General features: G+C 33.5%; 9 protein-coding genes across 9 annotated transcripts; 2 read left to right on the top strand and 7 right to left on the bottom strand.

The window, feature by feature from the left end:
• Nucleotides 1-539: 539 nt before the first annotated feature.
• On the bottom strand, nucleotides 540-2,237 carry TPHA0B03510 (uncharacterized protein; the record flags this gene model as incomplete). Its single annotated transcript, XM_003684407.1, has 1 exon — nucleotides 540-2,237. The coding sequence occupies one exon, from the start codon at nucleotides 2,235-2,237 to the stop codon at nucleotides 540-542; it is 1,698 nt and encodes a 565-aa protein (XP_003684455.1).
• A 1,102-nt stretch (nucleotides 2,238-3,339) lies between these two features.
• Nucleotides 3,340-3,783, bottom strand: BUR6 (negative cofactor 2 transcription regulator complex subunit BUR6; the record flags this gene model as incomplete). The annotated part of the gene is made up of 1 exon (XM_003684406.1): nucleotides 3,340-3,783. One exon carries the CDS (start codon nucleotides 3,781-3,783, stop codon nucleotides 3,340-3,342), a length of 444 nt encoding a protein of 147 aa, XP_003684454.1.
• Nucleotides 3,784-4,405: 622 nt separating this feature from the next.
• Nucleotides 4,406-4,633, bottom strand: SSS1 (translocon subunit SSS1; the record flags this gene model as incomplete). Its single annotated transcript, XM_003684405.1, has 1 exon — nucleotides 4,406-4,633. One exon carries the CDS (start codon nucleotides 4,631-4,633, stop codon nucleotides 4,406-4,408), a length of 228 nt encoding a protein of 75 aa, XP_003684453.1.
• A 419-nt stretch (nucleotides 4,634-5,052) lies between these two features.
• Nucleotides 5,053-5,916, bottom strand: RRP1 (Rrp1p; the record flags this gene model as incomplete). The annotated part of the gene is made up of 1 exon (XM_003684404.1): nucleotides 5,053-5,916. One exon carries the CDS (start codon nucleotides 5,914-5,916, stop codon nucleotides 5,053-5,055), a length of 864 nt encoding a protein of 287 aa, XP_003684452.1.
• A 1,299-nt stretch (nucleotides 5,917-7,215) lies between these two features.
• VTC5 (Vtc5p) lies at nucleotides 7,216-9,831 on the top strand (the record flags this gene model as incomplete). The annotated part of the gene is made up of 1 exon (XM_003684403.1): nucleotides 7,216-9,831. One exon carries the CDS (start codon nucleotides 7,216-7,218, stop codon nucleotides 9,829-9,831), a length of 2,616 nt encoding a protein of 871 aa, XP_003684451.1.
• A 153-nt stretch (nucleotides 9,832-9,984) lies between these two features.
• SPT2 (Spt2p) lies at nucleotides 9,985-11,010 on the bottom strand (the record flags this gene model as incomplete). Its single annotated transcript, XM_003684402.1, has 1 exon — nucleotides 9,985-11,010. The coding sequence occupies one exon, from the start codon at nucleotides 11,008-11,010 to the stop codon at nucleotides 9,985-9,987; it is 1,026 nt and encodes a 341-aa protein (XP_003684450.1).
• A 389-nt stretch (nucleotides 11,011-11,399) lies between these two features.
• RAD4 (Rad4p) lies at nucleotides 11,400-13,979 on the bottom strand (the record flags this gene model as incomplete). The annotated part of the gene is made up of 1 exon (XM_003684401.1): nucleotides 11,400-13,979. One exon carries the CDS (start codon nucleotides 13,977-13,979, stop codon nucleotides 11,400-11,402), a length of 2,580 nt encoding a protein of 859 aa, XP_003684449.1.
• A 441-nt stretch (nucleotides 13,980-14,420) lies between these two features.
• Nucleotides 14,421-15,278, bottom strand: GCG1 (gamma-glutamylcyclotransferase; the record flags this gene model as incomplete). Its single annotated transcript, XM_003684400.1, has 1 exon — nucleotides 14,421-15,278. One exon carries the CDS (start codon nucleotides 15,276-15,278, stop codon nucleotides 14,421-14,423), a length of 858 nt encoding a protein of 285 aa, XP_003684448.1.
• A 1,419-nt stretch (nucleotides 15,279-16,697) lies between these two features.
• Nucleotides 16,698-21,251, top strand: CHD1 (chromatin-remodeling ATPase CHD1; the record flags this gene model as incomplete). Its single annotated transcript, XM_003684399.1, has 1 exon — nucleotides 16,698-21,251. One exon carries the CDS (start codon nucleotides 16,698-16,700, stop codon nucleotides 21,249-21,251), a length of 4,554 nt encoding a protein of 1,517 aa, XP_003684447.1.
• Nucleotides 21,252-21,603: the final 352 nt, after the last annotated feature.

Genomic DNA, 21,603 nt, shown 5'->3' with positions numbered 1-21,603 from the left:
ATCTCACTTTCTCTCTCGCGCTTGTTACAGTGGCACCTACGGGCGTTTCAGAAGCATCTGTATCAATTCTGTTTCAATGCATACGACAATGATCTGAGACAGAAGCCAATTTCGGTTCATATCAAAAAAGAAAACTACCATTCTCGCACAATGACACGCGGAACAACAACAAACAAACGAATGACTGAGAATCATCTGTCGTGCATTCATTAGTTCAATGGGTTTTGTAGCGTCCATAATATCGTTCACCATTTGCGGAAGACGGAATTGGTTGTGTAACTCTTGTTTCAATTGGGTTTCACGTCCTATGTATGACACAGTTCGCTCGTTGCTGTCGTTTTGAATGGGCGCAAATGAACTGAAGCTTGCGACACATACCCTGTACTAGTGTTTTATATCTACATCTATGTATCAATTAGGTATACTGCTCGACTGTTTAGATCTATAAGTTATGTTTATTACTGTATTAATGAAACAGAGTTGCGTATTATATATAAACTTGTTCATGGTTGGTATGTTTGGTATGTAGACTTGTTTAATCAATCCCATTCAGTAGGTGTTACGGTTATAGAGGATCTTTGTTTAAGAATCGAATCCTTACTATCAGCTAAGCTTGTGGTTTCTTGGATCTCCACTATACCTTCGGATGAGTCGCTAATTGCCTCGCTGTAGTCTAACTCTTTAATCAATTTGTTGTCCCAGTACTTAGTTGTACGGTATAACCATGTAATACCTGTGATCTTGCCCAAGCTATCACATACGTCACGGAACCTATGACCAACTGTTGTGTCCGCTTGATACAATTTAATAGAATATAATCTAATGGCTAAAATTATGAATGAAATAACCATACTTGCCACTGGTGCAACGACAAAGGCACCAAATGCACCCCAATCTTGAATATATAAACCGTTCCAAATCAATAACAATTTGCCACCTTCCCTAGCAGAATGGTAATATATAGTACCGTATACCCAAACGCCAAATATCCCGGCTAAACCACCACCGATAACTTCCCATGCTGTCCAGAATGAATCAAATTTTGACCATAGACCCAATACCAATACCGGAACAACACTACTTGATAGCAAATCAACGATCAAATAAATTGATAAAACATCCTCGGCAATTAAACCGACAACAACAACAGGTACCATGATGACAACAACAATAATACGTGTGTAAAGAATCGGAATTTTATTTCTAAAGACGTCATTGGAAATTGTAGAGACTAAAGCACTTTGTAAAGAGTCTAAAGTGCAAGTAGATAGAATTAAAACAAATACTAAAGTGAACCCCATAACCCAAGAGGGTAGCTGTGCCAATAGAATGAAAAATGCAGCGCCTGAGTTTTCTTCATCTGCCACTTCAACAAATCCAGCCCATACAGCAATGAAACCAGTGACACCAACAACAGTGACAATTGCGGTTAATAAAAATGCAGCAATCGAACACCCAATTAATAAATCCTTATCCGAACGTGATGCAAAAGTTCTTAACCAGAATCCATTCAAAAATAAATCATTTGTAAAAATTGCAATAGTCAGTATATATATCAATTGCCAACCTAATCTGTTTGCCTTTAATAAACCAGATGGCTCAATCTTCGACTTATCAATACTAATATAACTGCCCATTGCACAAGAAACAATAATCAATAGTATGAAAACAATAGACACTTGCAAAGTGTCAGTCAAAAATGAAATTTTGAAACCACCAACAGTGGTATAAATAGAGGTGACGACACATTCTATAATAACAACAGGCAACGCCTTAATACCAGTCAAAGTCTCTACTGCATACTTCAATGACGCTAATTCACTGACCATGAATAGGTACATTGTTAAGATTGTGCAGGCGCTCAAATACCAGCCTGCTGCAATACCAAATCTATGGAAAACCCATTCTGATAAAATAAATCCATGTGGAGTTTTTTTTCTAATCAATGGACCTAAAAATGAGAAAACGAACATTGGTAAACCACCGGCTAATGCATAGACTAATAGACCGTGTAAGCCATCAATATTAGCAATTTGAGGATACGTTGATAAAATACCACAACCTAAACCGGATGCAACGAAATTAAATGCTAACGGTATAGCACTTTGAGTACCATTTGCATTCAAAAATGTTTTTGAATTCCTATAGTAATATGCTACCGCGGTGGCAGATACTAATAGAACACCATAAGTTGGCCAAATAATAGCATGAGCAGCTGTGAAAGATAAAGAACCCATACCGGTTTATCTAAAAGAATGCTATTAGCTTCTGTTATCAGAACTTACCGCTATCTAGTAGGAGCGAGTTTCGAAATATAAAACAACTAAGACAGAAATGAAATCATTTATGTTCTTTATACATATCTACATATATATATAAATTCATTTACAAGATTCTTGGGTATGATACTAAAGCATCCCAGTTATATGAATGGGCAGTATGCTTTCAAGAGATTTCTACGATATACGAATGTTCAACAACAGCGGTATAACTCATTCATTAAAATAAAAGGGCAGAAAAAACGACAGGGTTATTATTGTCTTATGTTATTTTACTTCTTTGTAGTTAAATGACACAAAATTCTACACAATATACATGCAGTCATAACCACCAAAAAGTGGTCTAGACAACTCAATTGCAATAGAAATGTTGGTTGTTGACTATTTCTTTTCCTGCTTACCAGAACTTTCATGGTACAACATCGATTAATGGTCTGATTAAACAGCTCATCACATATATTACAGTAAATTTTAAATCTGTTACATTAGTACAATCATAGAAAAAACTTTCTTTTTAAACTTTCGAAACCCGAATCCTGTTTGAATGTCAATTTTAATATGCAAATAAAGTGGAAAAAATACAATTGAGAATAATAATGAAATATTTTATTATATAATATATATATTTACTTAGGTAATCTTATAGTGACATGAACACGTAGTCTATAAATCAGTGTATTCAGGATGGTGAATATACTAGAAAGCAACGAAAGCGTAGGTTATGCAGTTATGTTATATAAATGACATGGTCAAGTGATTATGTAATCTTGTCGTGCCATTATTTGAATGTTTTCTTTTAGGTTCTTGAATGCATCGCAACATTGTAAGTTTATGTTTGTTTATGAGGGATGAAAATACATGAAAATACAGAGTCAACAGGTCGTCCCATCAACTAAATTTACACACTCTTCAAGTGTTAAGCATCATTTCAAAAGTACACGACATGGTAACTAAATCAAAACCAAAAAATACTATTTTATGTAGTGTTTTTATTTCATTATTATATTACACCTATGTATTATTATTTTTTCATTGTACCTATGTATTTATATATGATCCATTATTCATTATCTGCTGCAGTCTCACCACATACGTTTTCCCTCAAAAAGTCGAACTTCTCGTCGGTCAAGATTGTCTGTTTCATAATCTCACCACTGATTCTCTTCAAGTTCTTTGATTTTGCTATATCGTAACTTTTTTTAACTAGCAATGCAAGAAAGAACTCCAATGACCTACCGGCTATCACCGGTGTTGCTTGTGAAACTTTACCGATGTCATCATCGGTTTGCATGATTTTCTTAATCTTGGCAGGTGGGAAATGTGTCTTTATCTGTTCAAAAATCACTTGTAACTCTTTAAATTCTTCAGTATCAAACTTCTTCTCTTCTGAGTTGTCGAACCCTTTTTGCTCTACGCCATACTCACTTTCTTCACCTTCAACTTTAACGGTCTCATTTTCACTTTCTTCCTTCACGAAAGGATTGATAAATTGGCTGTTGTCCATAATTAGCCTTAAAGTATTCAGAACTGTTACAAGTCTATGTTGTATATGATATCCTCTGATATATTGACCCTCTTTGTCCGCAATTTTATATTAACAGATTTTTAAATATTGAGATGCTTTGAAAAAATGTTGCGGTGAACTTAACCGTTTCTTATATACGAAATCTTTTTGAAAATAAATAACAAACAGTATATTTGCTGTTGGTAACTAAATATTTAAAAGTTGCATTGCGAACTACATGTATATAGATAAATATATGCATGCATGTACTGTGTTACATGGAGAGTGTTGAATATGAATATTCTTTCTGACAGCTACTGTACTTACGTTTATGTCAAGTAGAAATGAAAGATACTATATAAACGGACATATTTTGTTAATTTCAATTTAACAATTAAGCTAGACATGTATGTGTGGAACATAATAAAGTTGAATCGATAATTGTATTGTAATTGTAAATTATTCTATGTAATTTTCATAAATATGTTGATATTTATGTTTTTTTGTTTATTTATCATGTGAAAGTTAATATAGATATATATAATGAACAATCCTGCTGTTTTCTAATAATTATATTGCATTGATTGATTGTGCATTCTATGCTTCTTGTAATAGAATACCATTAAACAATTAAGTATCTGATTGGAATGTGGATCAACTTGATAGCATAACCAATGACACCAACAGCAACAAAACCTAAACCGACAGCTCTGATGATCTTTGTGTATTCCTTGGTGTCAGGTTTCTTACATTTATTTATGAACTGAGTACCTTCCTTGACGAATTCTAATGGGGTACCAGCTAATTTTTCAATTGGACTGTTAGCGTTTTCTTTGCTTTCTTTAGACATCTTTGGCTAGGATTAGTTGTTGTTGTATTCTGAACTGGAAAGAAATTATAAAATAAATAGTTTCCAATGGCGCAATTGACAAATGACAATTCTAATCAAATGTACCACAATTCACATATACAACATATTAAATACAATCTATATCACAATTGTCAATAAGTCAAGGTTCTTCTATTACCAAACGTGTTAAAATTATTCTGCAAATTCAAATTGTTGTTCAGTTTGAAGTGTTTTCCACGGTCGCGGTGTCAGTTTGGGGAAACTGACGGAAGGGTAACCAACGTTTTCTCGACCAACAGCAATGTATCATGTATAGAGAGCAAGAGGTTGGTGGTTGGTTGATATGCTAATGGGTGTATATATTATGCGATATAGTTGCTACTAGTGACTACATATATATTGTACATTTTTTGTTTGATTCAAAAACCTTTCCATTCGGTGTCGTCGTCATTGTCTTCTTCCGCAACGACATCTTCACGTTCTTCTTCTTCATCACTGTCTTCATCGTTGATTATTTCCCATTCTAACAATCTGGTATCCTCTAGAAGGTCTTCCTTGATACGGGATTTCAACACTTTACTGACGTGTTGGTCCTCAGTCAATTTCTGGAAAATATCAATGAATTTAGGTAATGGCGTCTCTTTGACCAACGTTATGAAATCGTATTCTTTTTCTTCGAAATCTTCGTCTGCGATTTCTTCTTGTGGAACATCATCATTCCTCATCAATCTTTCCCACTCATCCAAAAAGATATCAGTGATATGAATAGGAACACCAGTGTACACTTTTCTATCCCCACTTAATGGCAGTTTCTTTAACACTTTTGTCAAGTATTTTTCGACTAGCAACTCGTCCCAATTCCTTAGTTGCATATACTTCAACTGATTATAAAGGACTCTTCTCACCAAAAGCAAGTATTTATCTAATCTCCATTTATCGATGTTCAACCATTCCATCAGGATGACTCTCCAGAAAGCCTTTGAGAATTTAATGAAAGCAGCATCATTCATGCATAACTTCTCAGTATTCTTTTCGGAATTGTCCGATTCTTTAAAATAAGTTAAGAATAAAGCACCCAATTCATTAGCCAAACGCTGTTGTGGTCTTGGCTTATCGGAAAACCACATGGAAAAATATAAACCTTTCCATAATTTATCAAATTGTAGCTGTTTAGCCTTCTTGAAATTAACAGTAGCCAATAATTCAGTTAATTTTTCTAGTGCATTGACTCTAACTTTCCTATTGTTCGAAGCTAACTGTTTCACAAAACCGGTCGTCTCCATCTCTCGAATTATGTATATGTATAGGTGTATATATTCCCGTCAAAACCAATACGTGTGTCTCTCCTATGGAACTAGCAACTGACATGGACATGAACATGAACCTGAACATGCCCCTCCATTAAATACCATCAGAAGCCATCACAAGCTCATCTCATCACTTCTGTCTCTTACTATTGCTCTCCATACATTGAAAAATTTTCTTAATGCTGTCGTATGTGGTGATTGCACTATTATCTCACTTACAGATCGAAGACCAAGGTGATCAAACTGATAATGGTGTGAGTGGATAGAGCACCATCAGAAGATATAATCAAATACATTGTCAACCATTATCGGTTAACTATCAGATATATGGAGGTGGTGTTGTCGGCTTGTTTCGAATATTATTGCGAGGCATTTACCATTTTTGGTTCTTCAAACTAAATATCAATTTTGGATGAGACAATATGATGGGCACACAAGCGGAGCTCCACGAATGTGTTGCTTAGATCATAAAATAGAACACCAATGGCACCAATGATATCCGATCCGACACCCCATCTTCTTTATATTATATATTAGATAATTAGATAATTACCATATATGTTCTATTTTGCCTGCCGTTCACTAAATGACAACAACGTACCATTGCTCTCGAATAGGTTATTCTTATACTTATATCGATGTGGGAGCAATTAAAAATGATCGTTAATGTATATCCTATTCTATCTAAGTTCTTATTATGTAATACATAGATCTCAAAGGGAGTATTGGAATATTCCAAAATGGGTTCACCCTTTGCTTAGAATTTCATTAGAATTTAAAATTACACTTTTACTCTGTACAAGAAACTCGCTGTCTAAATACATACAGTTCGACACATCCAATGTCTAATTGTATAGTTATATTAAATTGATATATCATCCATCCATACTGTGCTTTATTCACGTTAACCTATAAACTCAAATTGATTTGACTGTAAGGATGTCTTGATGACTTTTATTTTTCAAAAGTCAACAGAGTCATTAGATGACTATTTGAAAATCTCTAAAATACAAATACATATATATAAGTGAATGGTATTGTTGCTTGGTTTATGTAGTTTAATTAACGTATTGTTATGAAGACACTAACACACATATATACAGCTATTGTTTTGCACACCAGTGAGTAATTATTGTCATTACGAAATCATTTGGAACCGAGAAAAGTTTGTTATATTATAGCCAATTCTCATATTTCAATCATAGACAAAGGAGGTAACATATATACACAGACGAACTCATATTACCACTCCAGTATACTAATTAATGTATCCTAATGAAATTTGCATCATTAATTTTAGATAAGTCTGTGCCAGAATGGAAATATAATAATATTGACTATACCAAACTGAAAATAGCTATTAAGAAAGCTACTACTCCAAATGGCAATGAAAATCATTATCTTGATAATTTATCAAAATTGTTTAAAGAACAGATTAAAAATGTTAACATATTTACTTCGTTGAAGATTAAAGAACTCTCAAATAGGATTGTATTATTGGAATCATCAATATTGAATTGTAAACGAAGGAATAGTTCAAGTTTGTCATCAAAAAAAAGAGCTTTCCAATTAATTAATCTGCATTTGAATGATTGCAAGTCAGAATTACAGAAACTATCACGTTATATAATTGTGCAAAGAATTGCAATAAGGAAGTTGTTTAAAAAAATAATTAAACATTCTCAACATGATGTATTACAAACTAAAGCTTATCTAGAGACAATCAAATGCTCCCCTGAGTTCAAATATGGATACGAAGGTACTTCTTTTATTACATTGGATTTAGATTCATATTTACTAGAGATATCATTAATACAAGATGTTTTGTTTGAAGCGTTCTCTGAATACAAAAAAGAGAAAGCAAATAAACGTTCAAAAAAGAATAGTAACTTGATCCATGAGAATGTTCATCTTAAAAGTTTGGATTTTGATACCATTTTCTTAGGAAGATCCACAAAAGTTCAAAGTTTTCTAATTTCATTTGAAAATATAGAAGAATTTAAGTTTTTAATCTTGAAAAGTGGCTTCAACCTAGTGGATGATAATATTGCAGAAACTTCAAAAGTTGTAATCAAAAATTCTGCAAGCTTAAGTCCCAAAAATAGTGCAAGATCCGTAAGGTCCTTCCAGGATTTGACGACACCAACTAAAAACTCTATAGCACCCCTTGGGCAACAACTGCAACCACTGAAAACCATAGTTAGTACATCACCTCAGGAGTCACCTTTTGGGAACTCTAATCCTCAGTCATCTCCAACTAATACAATTAGTAACAAAAACTCAAGAGCTTCGTCATTTACAGTAGATGCCAGAAGCTCTCAATCACATGAAGAGTATTTTTTCCTAAAGGCTGAAAAGAATGAATATACATTTTTAACAAGTAAATCATCTAACCAATACCCAGATATTTTATTAAAGTCTGGTAGTGAAAATAGAGAGGATTCAAACATCCTTTTATGTTCTGTCGGTGGTTTGAGGGGCCATATTGTAACAAACACCATTTCTCAAGCATATGTAAATTTATTGAAACATAGGGATAACACAACTACAGTAAATAATATCGATTTTGATGGATTGGATTCTATTAGCAAAATGGCTGTTAAATGGATCACTTCCCATAAGTTAGGTTTAAAAGAACCAGGATATTCTTTTAAAAGAACTAGATTCTTAAAATATACCAAAAATGCCATTTATTATCTTTCAATAGATCAAAATTTCGTTATTGATAATGAGGAAATTCTGCATAATTTTGTCGAAATAAGAAAAGTTCCACATATTGAAAACAATGAAAACAATACAAGTTCTTCACTAGTATCTGATCTGACTCGTGTTGCACATATAAATAACGATATTGTCATAGGAAAAATTTGTAAAAGTATGATTACCAATAAAGTTCAAGCATTTCCAATAGACTATGAGGATACCATTTGGAGGATAATCCATTATTTGTCAAACAAACGTAATAAATGTTCAGAATTATTTACATTTCTATTGAAACAGATTTACGATGTTGAAGAAAATAGTGCCCTGAATTGTGAAGAGTTTTTCGAAGTTGGTAAGCAATTAATCTCTGAAATGGTACCAAGAGAGACACAAAAAGAGGAAGTTCCTGCATTGATTTCTAAAGCGAGCAATAACACTGAAATTAGTAACCCAAGAAGCAGGCAACGAAGAGATACCCAACGACAAAATGTTTCAACAATGGAGCCGGAACGGTACTGGAATGAATTTGATGATGGAGAGGACTTTGAGAACAATACCTTTTACGTCGATGAAGAGGATAATCCAGGAACCGGTAATTTTCAAGATAACAATGACCAAGGCTTTATTAGATTTAATAGATCGCTCATATTAAATATGTATAATCTTTTTCAAAATATTAGGAACAAATTAGGTATTCAAGACGACCTTACGCCCGAACCATTGCTACAGAATTTAAGAAGAACCAGCTTGTATACAGAAGGGAGTTCTTTATTGCATTCAAATGTATCAACGTCAGCTTCCCAAAACGACTTTAACCAACTTTATGAGTTTAATAAATTAGAAATTGAAGATTCAACCTCTGTTTATGAATATCGCCATGATCAAGTTGTAACATTATTTTACTTATCAGCGTTAGCTGTTTCTGCAACTACTTCAGGTATTACATTCGGGATCATTTTGGCATTATTTACTGGTCATGCTGACGAGGCATCTTTAGAAGTTGAAGACATTCTTGTAATAATAATCATAATATCTCTACTGATATCAATGTTGCTAAACTGTGCAAGCATTCTTATTTTATTTAGCAGATATAAACTTGCACCAATGTGGCATTATGCAATGTCCTTCTCCATGTTCATTTTGGTAACATTCATAGTTTGTTATGGAGTTATTGAAATATTAATGTAACTAAAATTTGTAAATAAAAGATTTAATAAATTATCATAAATTGGAAATATATTACCTTTTTGTATGCACGTAACTTTTAATATATATAATGCTCTATATATGTGAAATATAAAATGAGTTATAGAAATATCTCATTGTACACTAATGCAATGACTATCTGCCCAACTTTTGAAGTCTTTTAGCTTCCTCATGCTTCTTTAACCAGGCTTCTTCACGTTTATCTTCCAACCTTGCCATTCTTCTAGCCTCCTCTTCTTCTTCCATAATCTCTAGTTCATTCGCTTCCATGTCTCCATCGTCATCTTCGTAATAAGAGTGAGATGGTCTTGGTCTTCCTTTGTTAAAAATGGCCCAAATGTCATCCCTGTTGTACCCAGGATCTCCTGCAGCTTCTAAATCACCGTAGCCATCATTATCTTCATCATCATCAATAAAATCGTCCAGGTCACTGTCTTCTTCGCTATCATAATGATCTTGACTGGACTTTCCATATCTATCTCCAAAACCCTTTCCTTTCGAATTTTTATGCTTCATCTTTTGTATCAATTTAGCATTCGGTTTAGCAATTCCCATGGTCGGTAATTTTACCATAACTGGACCGTTATCCTTCTTAGAGATGTTCTCAGCACGATGTGTCACAGAAACTTCTGATCTCCGTACATTTTTCATGTTCGGTTTTGTTACTTTACGAGACTTAAATCCTGGTTTTGTAAGTAACGGTCTTTTATTATTCACATTTTTTAAAGACTGATCACCATTGCTATTCGGAACGTTATTACTTTCTGCCTGTTTCATTAGATCTTCAAAAGAAATCTTCTTCAGCGCAGTTGGCTTCTTTTTTAATTGACCTTGATTGCTAAAGGCTTTCGTATTTTGACCAGGTTTCCTTTTAAATGTAGTCTCAGTGGAGTTATCAATTTTACTTGTTGTTGAAGACCGCTGTCTTGTTAAAGTAGCTGATCTAGATGCTGCCTTATTCTTGGTAATATTATTCTTCAAATTTTCTTTCCTTCTTAATTCTTTAAGTCGTTTCACAGCAGGATCTTCAGATCTTGAGTATTTTACCGGCAGTAGAGATACTTCTGAAGGAGGTAGCTCAGTTGGTGTAATACTTTTTCTGTCTACCGTGCCATTTTCTGTCTTTTTCTTTAATGCTGATAATTTGCTTAAGAAGCTCATAAGGGCAATATTTTGACTTGTAACAGTATCTTTCTTTTGGAAGATATAATTCTATATATTAAACGATGTTTGTAGTTTATGATTTGATTTATTTAACGAAGCATTATACGAAGAACAGTGAAGTTAAAAATAATCTCTTTATAATATCATCATTTCTTAAATTTATTTACATTTAATAATGTCATGAATACATTCTTGATTTCTCATTCGTATAAAAGGATAATCTCATTCATCAAGTCAGCGAAGTATCTCTATGATAAGAGAAGTGAGAACGACACAATCAATCAATGAAACTATATTTCAATAGTTTAAATTCCATTGTAGTGATTAAATAATAAATTACTAAAATACTAAAATATTATATAGTTTCTTTACCCTGGAATTATACTTTAAATGCCGGTATATTCTGTATTCATCTCTGACATAAAATCGTCAAATTCTTCATCCATTTGCTCTGTGGCAGATGGTGACGCAGTCAACTTGTTTCTATTAGCAATCATTTCATCATTCTCCTCTCCTTCATAATAATTCTCCTCCTCCTCATCAACATAATCATCCTCTTCATTATATTTAGTATGAACCCTTTGAGGTAAATACCCTTGAGGTGGAAAATCATCGTCTGACTGTGCATCGGATTGTGATCCTTCATTTAAATATCCAGTATGATCATTCTTACGAGCAGGTAAGAATCCACCCATTGAAAAATCTTCATCTGATTCTGAATTATTCTCATCAGAAATGGCTCGTATTTTTTTATTTTCGTCTTTGACTTTACCATATGCAGAGTTCAAATTCGATGAGATACGTAATTTTAAGAACAAAGAATTCCACTCTTTAAGTGCCGCTAATTCTCTCTCTTTTCTTTTTTCTTCAACAATTGAATATTCAATACTATCAATCGCACATTCAACTGCTTCTCTGAACCAGTTTGCGACGACCACTCCGCTGAGAATCGGTTTTGCCTTATTACCTTTTTCAAATTTGAAACCAGTTACCGATGGAGCAAATTCTATATGAATAGCTTTACATGCTTTTATTGCAACTGGGCTTTCAATTAGAACACAGTTTTTAGGAATCATACTTGAGGTAAATATTTCAATATTACCATAAGCATTCTTTTTAATTTCACCATCAGCTTTAGCTAAAGGTGGAATGTAAAGTTCAGTTTCTTCATAAGGGTAGAGTCTTTCAATATTATCATCATCGTCATCAAAATTTGAAGAATTGATTCTTTTTTTAACTCTTTTAAGAGCTCTACAACCTGCTTTTAAAATTCTTCCTTTCATATACCAATCCTTGGCACTTCGTAGAACTAATACATCATCTCTCCTATAAACCCTTAACGTTTGTTTAGATTTATTATTTTTTCTCAAGTAGCCACATTCTTTTGACCCAGGTTTCAATATTTCATTTTGTCTGAGATCAGACTCTAGAACATAATATGGATGATTTTTTAATTCTGATATAGTATCTGGGAAGCCCTCGTTAATGTCTCTCTCTTTAAAATATTCATCTTCGAAGTCGTCGATTTTCATTCTCTTCCTTTTTTGTAAAGCAGATATTAGCTTATTATACCATTCCTGTCCTTCTTTGTCCTTGTTTATCCTTTTTTTTCTACTTTTACAATTATACCATTGTATATATCTTCTAGTCACATCCTTGCATCCTAGTTTTCTATCAAATGCAAGAACATACCTCATTATATTTCTCTTTGTTTGGATAACACCTTTTGGTTCCAATTTTGAATTTGCTTTAACAGATTCTATTATCTTTAAATTTATGGGGTCAATAGACAACCATTTTTTGCTAAATTTATTCCAGACCTCACACCAAAATATTGGATACTTAATGACCTCATCTTTTAATATGTATGGATTTGTGTCGTTATCCTTTTCTTTTAAATTACTGAAATCTGGTGGTTGACAGGACATTACTAATCTGGCATTTATTTGACACGACCTTAAAAGTGCAACGAAACCTTGTACATAAATATCTCTATCACCGATCCCCTTATTAACTTGTTTGATAAATGATTTTTCTTCTAGTGTATTGTGTGTGTTGAGTCTATTTCTCTTATTTATAAGCTGTTGTGTGGACTCATATGGTAATTCATTCCAAAATCTCATATAGAATGCCGTGCTATCATATGCATTTAAAATTTTCCATTTCTTTTCGTACACCTCCATGCATTTTTTTAACCCATCAAGAAGTTTCCTCTCACTTCGTATTATTAATTCTTTATCATTCTCAGGATGTAACAAAGCAAATATTTCATCAGAAATCATTTTTGATAGTTTTTTGTGCAATTTGGAATTATTAATCCATTGGTTTCGTATGAATCCTGCTAAACTAAACATAACTAGATAGATCATATGGTCTTCTTTTCTTCTAATCCTTTCTACATTACTGCATGCATTTCGTACTATCTTTTTCTTCGACGAATTTTGAGTATTATTAGAATCAAATGTGACAGAAACATCTTGTATTCTAGAGTCATCAACATCATTATCTACCATTGGAACATCCTCAAAATCTTCAGATTCAAATCCCTCTTCTTCATCATCTTCATGCTCTGTCTCTGAATTTTCTTTACCTACCTCCTGAAATTCATTTAAATAATCATCCCCACTTTTAGGAACCTTATCAGTATTGCCAGCTTTATATTTTACAGCGATACATCTTTTTCGTTTAGCATCAGAGTTAATGTTTATCCTCTGCTCCTCTTCATTCTCCAAGTCGATGACTTCAGGTTCATTTTTAAAATTAGTGGCACTGGGAGCTTCTTCCTCTAAATTAATAACTATTGATGGTTCCGTTGAAGTTTCAACATTAGGTATCTCACTTCTCAATCTTCTTTTTTTACGTTTCAGAGGCCTATTAGTTTGCACACCAGCTTCTTTCTTCTCTTGTAGAATTTTCCTAATTAAATGAAATTGTTCCTTAGAAATATTTTTATCTGAAGAATTCATTATTCTCAACTCAAAACGAACATTATGTGGCGGTTCTCGTATCGTTTCATCATACAATCAATCCATTCTAACAAGTCCTAATGCTTACTGAAATTTATTTACTTTTTATATTTTAGTTTATGCGCTGAGCTTTATATACATTTACTCTGTTGAAATAATATTATGTTAAAAAGGTCAAACAGTGCATTGAGGATTAGAAAATAATTCATTAGTAGTTAACTTTATCTACTTTTTGGACATTCAACTAGATAAGTATATAGGTGTGATTAATATATCAAAAGGAAATTGTCCTTATTCAGGTGACTATTCATATATGTAAGATTAATTAAAAAAGGGAATTATTCGTCTCAGTTAAAAAAAAGTATTTATGTAAACCTATCCATCTAACTAGAATCTTATTTTATTCTATGATAACACTATTAATGTTTCTCTAAATAATCATTAGCTAATTCTCAACAGTTCGACCTCCTCTAACAACGAATGTAAATAATCTTCGATTACAAGTTCTTCTATTACTTTTTCAGCTAGCAAGCTATCATCAATTTTTGATTTTAAAGCAGCAATAGCCATATCACTAGTGCTGTTACTATTACTGGAGGCACTGCTACTACTACTACTCTTTGCATTGGATAACTTGAACACAGTTTGTAGTTCGATCAACGATTCATACAAAAGTTTTAAGTACTCGTAGTTGGGGCCACTTGGACCCACTGAATGGGCAATAATTTTTGCAGTGTCCTTGATAATCTCTGGCCCTACAAAAGCGAAATTATCCAAGGTTCCAATGTATACCGACGTTTCAATCAACTTTTTATCCCCTATTTCATTGTATTTTAACCCATTATATAAGCCTAGCAAACTTTGCAATGTTTCCTCATCGTCTACATATGTTTCCATAATATAATCATCTGTAATTTCTAACTCAACATTTAAATTGTATCGTTGATAACCATTTTGTTCTCTGACATCTAAATACTGTGTCACTTTACTCACATGTTCTTCTGGGATATAGTAAACGACTGCTAATGTATCCAGGTTATCATGAGTATTATATTTTTCAAAATCATCCAATAACACCTTATCTAGTTTAATCTCATCATAATTGATCAACGTTGCAACTCTACCTGGTTTCTCATGAGTACCCCTATGATCCACCGAGGACTGCCAGAATCTACGAACAAATCCTTTGATTGTAACGGGCAGTCTGTGTTTGAAATATGGAGGAGGTTTGTATATCAGGGAACCATAACCTAGGATCCATACCCCTTTATCAGCTACACTGTCAACCTTATTTGTCATCTTGGCAAGACCGGATATTTGCGAAAGCAGCCCTGTAATCGATACTTCTAGAAACTGAATGTATTCACCAAATTAACTCCCGTAATTGAAATAGATCAATGCATCCAATTATCAAGGTTATATATTCCCCCATTTATCTATCTATCTATATATATATATATATAATTCATGAAGTGAAATTTATTGGACTAAGATTTTTATGGTCATCAGTTCGCAATGAAAAATGTCCAAATCAGGGCACTAAATGTAAATGAACAATGCTATTTTTACAAGAGAAGGGAAAGGAAACCATTAAATAATATAATAGAACAAGAGGACTACAAACGAAAAATAATCCAGCCCACTTAATTCAGGAGAATATCTTTAATTTTGTAATTATGCATAACATGCCTGGGAGTGCATACTTGAGGTTCAACTGAATACAAAAAAGAATGGACTGTCATATCATTGTCGCAATTTAAAAAAACATTAGAATAGGGATAGTAATATCATGAACAAAGCGAAGAAACGTTGCTATTCCAACTCAACATACACATATATACACATATACATATTTAGGCATATACAAGATTCTGTATTCTCTATTATGCGACATCCTGATGCTCAATCGTTACGACTATAAAGGAAGAAGCGTTTAAAGCTAAAAAAAGAATAGAAAGCAAGAACCTTGTTCACCAGTATCACTCCACTCTTAGATGAGCTGTATAACTATTTGCTAATTCTAAAATACATAACAACAGTCCACGATATACATTCTTCCCAGAAGTCTTGTTGTCCCCATCCAAATAACAATGGTCCAACCCTTCATCATCTTTAAGTCAACCAAGAGATTGCTTTTTTATCTTTTGAGTTAAACATGAAGTAACTCAACTGTTGATTTATTTTAAACAATATTAACTACCATCTTCAGCAATTAGTGCTGATGCAACGTGAGTTCCTTCATGCATTGAGCTCTCGCGTAAATGTTCAAATGTAAACGTCTCTTAGTCTATATATAATTCATTCACATTGTTTCTTTGTTGATTTTAAATTTTTCAATTCTCGATGCAATTAGTGTGCACTTACTATTTAGTATGCCTGTCTGTACTATATGTATATGTATGAGTGTATATATCGATATTATCGTTTTTAACATTAAACGTTCATCGGTTTGGTAATTTTTCTTTTACTCTCTTTAGATATTTTTCTTTTTCAGTCAATAAGTTTTATTATATTTTTATTTAGTTAACATTATAGTTAGTTTATAAAGTTTATTTCATATTGATGTATTATAACTAGTTGGAGTGCTTTTATTTTTTATTGTTGTTGTTGTTGTGATCTTAATATTTTTATTTACATACGTATATCTTTTATACTTCTCGATATACATATATAGATCAGTATAACGGCATTGATTCTCTTACTTTGTTGTCTTACAGGATGGTGAAAGGTATATCTGAAGAAGTGTTGGAGAACCCAGGGTTATATGGTTTGAGAAGATCCAATAGAGCAACAACCGGTACTTCTGTAAACTACCAATTGGAGAGTGATGAAGATGATGATGACGAAATTGTAAATACTAGATCTAAAAGACGGAAGAATAATTACTCTTCTGATGCGGATGAAGTCGATGATGAGAATGGTTTTAATGACGACGATGAAAGTGATCTAGATGATCTAGATGATTTTATCGACGACGATGATTATGATGTTGGGAGTAAGAAAAAGAGTAAGACTATCAATGAGAGAAACAAGAGTTCTTCAAAGAGTAGCAATAGATCTAGAGGTAAATCCAAGAGTAAACCAAAGAAAGAGGAAGATGACGTTAATCTGCCCACACGTTTCTCATCACGTAATAGTAAAACTGTTAATTATAATGTTGACTATACTGATGATGACTTGCTAGAGTCTGAGAATGAAAGGAATAACAATTATGATGGGTTTGACAGTGAAAATGAAGCCTTTTCTTCTGATGAGTACGAATACTCTAATACACCACAAGTAGAAGACGTTCATTCAATCGATATAATTATAACGCACAGAATAAACCCAATTTTCACAGAAGAGAAGAAATTGGAAATATTAAAGACAGTGCCAGATCTTAACCAATGTAAAACCAATTATGAATTTTTAGTTAAATGGAGCGATAAATCGTACTTGCATAATACTTGGGAATCTTACGACTCTCTGGGCCCAATAAAAGGTATTAAAAGACTAGACAACTACTGTAAACAGTTTGTCATCCAAGATCAACAGATTAGATTAGATCCATATGTAACAAAAGAAGATTTAGAAATTATGGATATGGATCTGGAGAGAAGATTGGATGAGTTCAAAGAATATGAAATTCCGGAAAGAATTATAGATAGTGATAGAGTTGTGATAGATGAAGATGAGAATAAGACACAATTACAATACCTGGTGAAGTGGAAAAGGTTAAATTATGATGAGGCAACATGGGAAGATTCAAATGATATTGTGAAATTAGCACCACAACAGGTCAGAAATTTTCAAAGTAGATCAACTTCAAAAATACTACCACAAAATTCAAATATATATTCTAAAGATAGACCACAGTTTGAAAAATTGGATGAGCAACCATCATTCATCAAGAATGGTGAATTGAGAGATTTCCAATTGACAGGTATTAACTGGATGGCTTTCTTATGGTCCAAAAATGATAATGGTATTTTGGCAGATGAAATGGGTCTTGGTAAAACTGTCCAAACAGTAGCATTCATAAGTTGGTTGATTTACGCTCGAAGACAGAATGGCCCTCATTTAGTTGTTGTACCTTTGTCTACAATTCCTGCTTGGCAAGAGACATTCGAGAAATGGGCTCCTGACTTAAATTGCATTTATTATATGGGTAACCAGAAATCTAGAGATTTAATAAGAGAATTCGAGTTTTATACAAATCCAAATGCTAAAACCAAGAAACATATTAAGTTCAATGTTCTTCTAACGACATACGAATATATCTTAAAAGATCGGACTGAGTTAGGAAATATCAAATGGCAGTTTTTGGCTGTTGATGAAGCACATAGATTGAAAAATGCCGAATCATCACTTTACGAATCTTTGAACAGTTTTAAAGTAACAAACCGTCTGCTAATTACAGGTACCCCATTGCAAAATAATATTAAAGAATTAGCAGCATTGGTTGATTTCTTGATGCCAAATAGATTCCAAATTGATCAAGAAATTGATTTTGAAAACCAAGATTCAGAACAAGAAGAATATATCAGAACCCTTCATAAAAGACTACAACCTTTCATCTTACGTCGTTTGAAAAAAGATGTAGAAAAATCTTTACCCTCTAAAACCGAAAGAATTTTACGTGTGGAATTATCTGATGTTCAAACAGAATATTACAAAAACATTCTAACAAAAAATTACTCTGCATTAACTGCAGGTACCAAAGGGGGTCATTTTTCATTGTTAAACATTATGAGTGAATTGAAAAAAGCATCTAACCATCCTTATTTATTTGATTATGCTGAAGATCGTGTCCTACAGAAATTCGGTGACGGTAATAAATCTCGTGAAAATATATTGAGAGGTTTAATTATGTCATCCGGTAAAATGGTCTTAGTAGACCAATTATTGACAAGATTAAAGAAAGATGGCCATAGAGTTTTGATTTTTTCTCAAATGGTTAGGATGTTAGACATTTTAGGTGATTATTTATCTATTAAAGGTATTAATTTTCAGAGATTAGATGGTACTATTCCGTCAGCACAAAGAAGAATTGCCATTGATCATTTTAATGAACCCGGTTCCACTGATGATATCTTTCTGTTATCTACAAGAGCTGGTGGTCTAGGTATTAACTTAATGACAGCAGATACTGTTATTATTTTTGATTCTGATTGGAATCCTCAAGCTGATTTACAAGCGATGGCAAGAGCGCATCGTATAGGTCAAAAGAATCACGTTATGGTGTACAGATTAGTATCCAAAGATACTGTTGAAGAAGAAATTCTAGAGAGAGCTAGAAAGAAGATGATTTTGGAATATGCAATTATTTCTTTAGGTGTTACAGATGGCACAAATCTATCTAGCAAATCTAAATCGAAAGATCCAACCTCTAGTGATTTGGCTGAAATTTTAAAGTTTGGTGCTGGTAACATGTTTGCTGCTAAAGATAACCAAAGAAAACTGGAAGATTTGAATTTAGATGATGTCTTGAATCATGCAGAAGATCATGTAACCACACCAGATTTAGGCGAATCTCATCTGGGTGGTGAAGAATTTTTAAAGCAATTTGAAGTTACTGACTACAAAGCCGATGTTGATTGGGATGATATTATTCCAGAGGAAGAATTGAAAAAATTAAAAGATGAAGAACAAAGACGTAAAGATGAGGAATATGTCCAAGAACAATTACAAATGATGAACAGAAGGAAAAATGCCATACAAAAAATTAAGAACAGTGTGAATGGTGATGGCACTTCTCCTGATTCTGATTCGGATGATGGCAACAGATCATCATCGAGAAAGAGAGCCAAATGTAATAATATGAATTCTATTGGTGAGAGAGAAATCCGTGCCTTATATAAAGCAATTTTGAAGCATGGTGATTTAACCCCTCAGTTAGGTGGATTGATTGCTGCTGGTTCTCTTCCAATGAAGTCTATTGAGAAGTACGAAGAAGTTTACAATGACATGATGGAAGAAGCACAAACTGCTGTTGAGAAGAATGAGCAAGAAAGAAATGAGATATTTGAAAAGCTAGAGAAGGATGCTCATGATTATAGACTAAAATTAAAGACCGAGGGGATCAAAATCGAAGATCAACCGAAAGTCAATCCGATTACTAAATTAGCTGCCAAGAAAAGAGAAAAAAAAGCTGTGTTATTCGAATTTTATGGTGTCAAAGCGCTGAATGCGGAATCCCTAATAAATAGGTCGAATGATTTGAAATTCTTGTATGACTACATCAATAAACGCTTCAACTCCGATTCATTGAAATTCAATCTGGGAGCTAGAGTACCTAAGGCGGTTCAAAATTGGAATTGTAATTGGTCCAGAGTCGATGATGAAAAATTACTAGTCGGTGTATTTAAGTATGGGTATGGGTCATGGAGTAAAATCCGTGATGACCCTTTCCTTGGTCTTGGTGATAAAATATTTTTGAATGACAGTATCGATAGCAAGAAATCCGTCAAGAAAGAAAAGGAGGCTAATGGCGTGAAACCCGAAGAAGAAACCACTTCTACTGAAGCTGAGAAGAAAGGTAAAGGGATTACTGGTTCGTCCAAGAAAGTTCCTGGTACAATCCATCTAGGTAGAAGAGTAGATTACTTGATCAATTTCATGAAGGATGAGAACAATGATACCACCGGTACCTCCAGTGATAAATCATCCAATAACGGTTTCAAGAAGCGTGTACGTAAGCCAGCAACACATAGCACTTCAGGCACCGAGAAGTCCCCTTCCTTACCAACCAGCATGAGCACGAACACCAGTGCTACTACGCCTTCTGCTGCTACCACAACTACAAATAACTCCAACAACTCTGAGCACCCATCCAAGCGCCACAAACCATTGCCTAAGGGTCCTGGGGGTTCATCTCCGTCTTCGCACGGAAACGACCACCCCAAACCTCTACCCACGGGACCAGCTGCATTAATGCACAAAACCAAAACAGCCAGCCCTGATCCAGCCATTACCAATCATCAGCATGAGATCGAGTACCCAGACATGGATGAAGAAGAATGCAGAACCACCATGACACCAATGAGAAAATCATTAATGAGATTGAGAAAAGGCGGCAAAGGTCTTGACCGTAAAGAGTGGGCCAACATCTTAAAGACAGAGTTAATCTCCATAGGTAAATTCATTGACATGCATAAGACTGATTCCAAGAAAACAGTACCAACGACATTCCGCAAGCACTTGTGGTCTTACAGTGCGATGTTCTGGCCTATCGCAGTGAAAAGCTCCAAACTAATAGCAATGTATGATAAAATATCTAATGTCCAGAAATGATCACACACACACATACATATATATATAAATATATATCTCGTAATAATAAATTAAAGATACCAATAACAAGTACATAAGTATTGTGACATTACACTCTTGTTCCTGTCCATTGCAGTCTACAAACGATAATAGTAGATCACCTGACCTCGAAGACATATACTCCATATCACGCTCCACGAATATGTTCATTTACCAAAAAAAAAAACACAGTCACATGGAAATAAAAATGAACAAATTAAAAATTTCAAAAAAAGTGGAGAAAGTACGGGCAATTTAGTGCAAAAAAGAATAAAAAAGTCGTTTTTTTTCCAAAACTTTTTTTTTTTATTAAAATTATTGAAAATTGCAATTT

Source organism: Tetrapisispora phaffii, chromosome 2 (genome assembly GCF_000236905.1).
Source record: "Tetrapisispora phaffii CBS 4417 chromosome 2, complete genome".
Taxonomy (NCBI): Eukaryota; Fungi; Ascomycota; class Saccharomycetes; order Saccharomycetales; family Saccharomycetaceae; genus Tetrapisispora; species Tetrapisispora phaffii.
Note: the sequence above shows the minus strand (reverse complement) of the source record. Positions and strands in the feature narration are given on the sequence as shown.